Below are 3007 nucleotides of genomic sequence, written 5' to 3'. Positions count from 1 at the left end.
CTTATGATCTTTCTCTGTCCAATAAATAAATAAAATCTTAAAAAAAAATAAAGAAAAATATTGGTTAACTGATTACATCAAAATTAGAAATCTCTGTTTCTCCACCACCTGGGTGGCTCAGTCAGTGAAGCATGCCACTCTTTTTTTTTTTTTTTTTTTCACCCTCGGAATTTACTTTTATTTCTCCAAAAGTTGTTTCTGTGTCTGATTCCCGCCGAGAGATCACCAAGCCTTCTGGCCTTTTCTGAGCACGCTGCGTCCACAGCCACTTTGCCCTGGGCTCTGTGTGTCCACGAAGAAGCTAGAGCTTTCTTCCAGAGCAGCTCGACTGCAGGTCAGGGTCCGGGTCCAGCTGTGCTGGGCCTGTGCCCTGCAGCCTGCCTGCGCTAGGTGACTGTCCGCTGTCCCACCTTGAGTGGCCTGGCTCCCGGCGGAGGGCCGCTCCTGGGCTCTCGGACATCCGCGAGCACCACACGACGGGGGACGAGGAAGCGCCCAGGCCTCAGATCCTGACCACCTGGGCGGCCATGCACGGACTCCGCCTCCCCTCCCCGTCTGCCGCCCGCTGCCTCCTGAGGAAGAGGCGGCCGAAGGTGCCCCCCACCTGCCCCTTGGTGAGGCGCCCAGGATTCACACAGATGCAGCCGAGGACATTCTTCACAAAGTATTTCAGCTCTGATGGGATAATGAAGACATCCGGGGTGACGGGCAGCTGTGCGTAGGTGTAGAAATTCTCATAGTCAATGGCCATGTCTTCCTGGGGAGGGTAGAGCGGGTAGTAGCTCCTCTGGGTCAGGATGTGCTTGAGGATTCGGCTGAGTCTGTCCGAAGGTCCAGAAGTACTACTGATCTCCTCGGCTCCCATGTGGAACAGCAGATCCGTGGACGTCAGGCCAAGAATCACTCCGTTGACGGCGAGGCTGCAGGGCTCAGACACGAACTGCACTCGCTTTCTGTCGTCTCGAAGCAGGTCGGAGTAGCTGAAGGGCGGCTGCGGGTACACAGGCTCGCGGTGCACGTCCCTCACAGACGGGACAAAGACGAGGCGGGAGCCAGAGCTGCGCGTCCCTTCGATAATTGTCCGCAGACACTGCTTGAAAATATCTTCAAACGGACTTGTGAGCAGGCAGCTCTCAACCTGTTCGTGCTTTGCGTCCAGGAAAGGTCCAAGCAGGATGCAGACATCCGGCAGATCGCGGTTGATGATGGTGATCAGATCGAGCAAGGGGTCATACGTGATGCTGTCGGATGTGGTGTATGGGCCACAGGCCACCAGGACCATGTTTTGCTCAAAATCTCCATCCTCTTCGGTGGGCTGATAAAATGGAAGTGGCAGACCCTCATAGAGTTTGGTGGCAATAAATTTTCTACCAGTCGTGTTGATTCCTTCCATAATTACAACCTGTCCGGGAAACAGAGAATATTCTTTGAGCTCAGATAAATCTACTGGAATCTGAGCCCCCGAGGAATATTCCCGGTCCCCCTCGAGAATCACAGACTTGCTGTTCAGCTTCCCATTGGTGTCACAGCCGATCTGGCCCAGCAGAGTAATGGGCTCTTGAGCTGGGGCCAGAACAGGAGCAAAAGCCTCAATCTTGTAATGTTCCTTGAGTTCACAGCCAAGTTCCTCTATCTTACAGGTCAGAACGTCTCGAATATCTGGAAGCTTCTGGAACATTGATTTGTAGCTCCTGGTGAGTGACTCTGGACCCCCCAAGACCTTCAGGCTGAGGTTACCGGCCCCTCCTCTTCCAGACCAAGACACTCCCTGTGCTGAACCAAAGGAGGTAACCACTTCTCCTCGGTTATTTCTCGAGCTGTATTTCTGAGAGGGAGTAGCACTTGGAGAGAAACTCGACGGCGAAAGGAGTTGATGGGGGCTCCAAGTAGACACAGTCCTTTTTGTTAGGGGGGTTTCTGGGGTGGTGATAGCTCGCTTCTGAGAACCCTTAGAGGGTGTGGTGTAGGAGTCCAAGAGGCTCTCTTCTTCCTCCTCCACTTCGATTAACTCTTGGATGGAAACAATGTCTCTGGCTCCTGCGTGCCCACCATCCCTGGGCGCTCTGGCCGATTTTTTGCTCAGACACTCATGCTCAAAAGTGTTCAGGATGTCTGGGGTGAGGCCAACTTTCCCCGTTCTGGTGCAGAAGGCGATCAGCTCGGCTACCATGCCCTCCTCGTTCTGTCCGTACAGCAGGCACAGCTCCACCAATTTCTCGGTCAGAGCCGCCTCGCATTCTACATCGAAGATCTGCAACTCTTCCACCAGGCGCTGGGCGGACACGCTCATGGTGACCCCGCAGGGAAGCCGGGGGCCCAGCCCACCGAGCTCCGACCTGAGTTCCAGGAACCCACGGCGTGGAGACTGAGGGGCAGGACGAGGTTCCTCGGATCCAGGCACCCTCACAGAGAGCGAGACGGAAGAGGACCAAATGGCCCAAGCCCTCCGGCGGTCGGAAGGCCCCGGCCTCAGCCACGGAGAAACACTTCTTTTTAATGTGGGAGGAGCCCCCAAGCGCCCGAAGGGAGGAAGCAGAAAGTTCGTTAACTCGCACTCCTGGGGAGAACGTCCTGCTCCCTAAAAGCTACCACGGAGCACCTCCAGGACTGGACAAGCATGCCACTCTTGATCATTGGGTCTTGAGTTCGAGCCCCATGCTGGGTGTAAAGAATACATACATACATACATACATACTCTTCAATGGGATACTGCCACATATCTCTTAGAATGACCAAAATAAAATTTAAAAAAGATTTCTCGGTTTATCAAAAGACAATATTAATAGAATATATATTTCAGTCACAGCATGGGAGAAGGTATTTACAATACCGATCACTGAAGAAGAACTCCTTTCCAGAACACACCAAGAATCAAACAGAAATTGTCAAATCACATAGAAAAAGTCAGACAATCCAACAGAAAAGTGGACAAAAGATTAGAGTAAGTAACTCATTAAAGAGTATATCTAGAAGACCAAAACACAGATAAGATGTGACTTTTTTGATA

The 3007-nt window shown here is 52.3% G+C and overlaps 1 protein-coding gene across 1 annotated transcript; it reads right to left on the bottom strand.

Annotated features, from left to right (window-relative positions):
* Window positions 1–278: 278 nt before the first annotated feature.
* On the bottom strand, window positions 279–2603 carry LOC122915679 (DNA polymerase alpha subunit B-like). The gene has a single exon (XM_044262430.1). It carries the CDS (start codon window positions 2288–2290, stop codon window positions 503–505), a length of 1788 nt encoding a protein of 595 aa, XP_044118365.1. The 5' UTR covers window positions 2291–2603; the 3' UTR covers window positions 279–502.
* Between the last annotated feature and the right edge of the window lie 404 nt (window positions 2604–3007).

The sequence above is a fragment of the Neovison vison genome, chromosome 8 (genome assembly GCF_020171115.1).
Source record: "Neovison vison isolate M4711 chromosome 8, ASM_NN_V1, whole genome shotgun sequence".
Classification (NCBI taxonomy): domain Eukaryota; kingdom Metazoa; phylum Chordata; class Mammalia; order Carnivora; family Mustelidae; genus Neogale; species Neogale vison.
The sequence above is the reverse complement of the archived record's forward strand: the minus strand, read 5'-3'. Positions and strand labels throughout refer to the sequence as shown.

What these genes read in the sequence shown, in the direction of transcription:
- LOC122915679 (XM_044262430.1), bottom strand. Translation starts at nt 2,290, where the DNA reads ATGAGCGTGTCCGCCCAGCGCCTGGTGGAAGAGTTGCAGATCTTCGAT.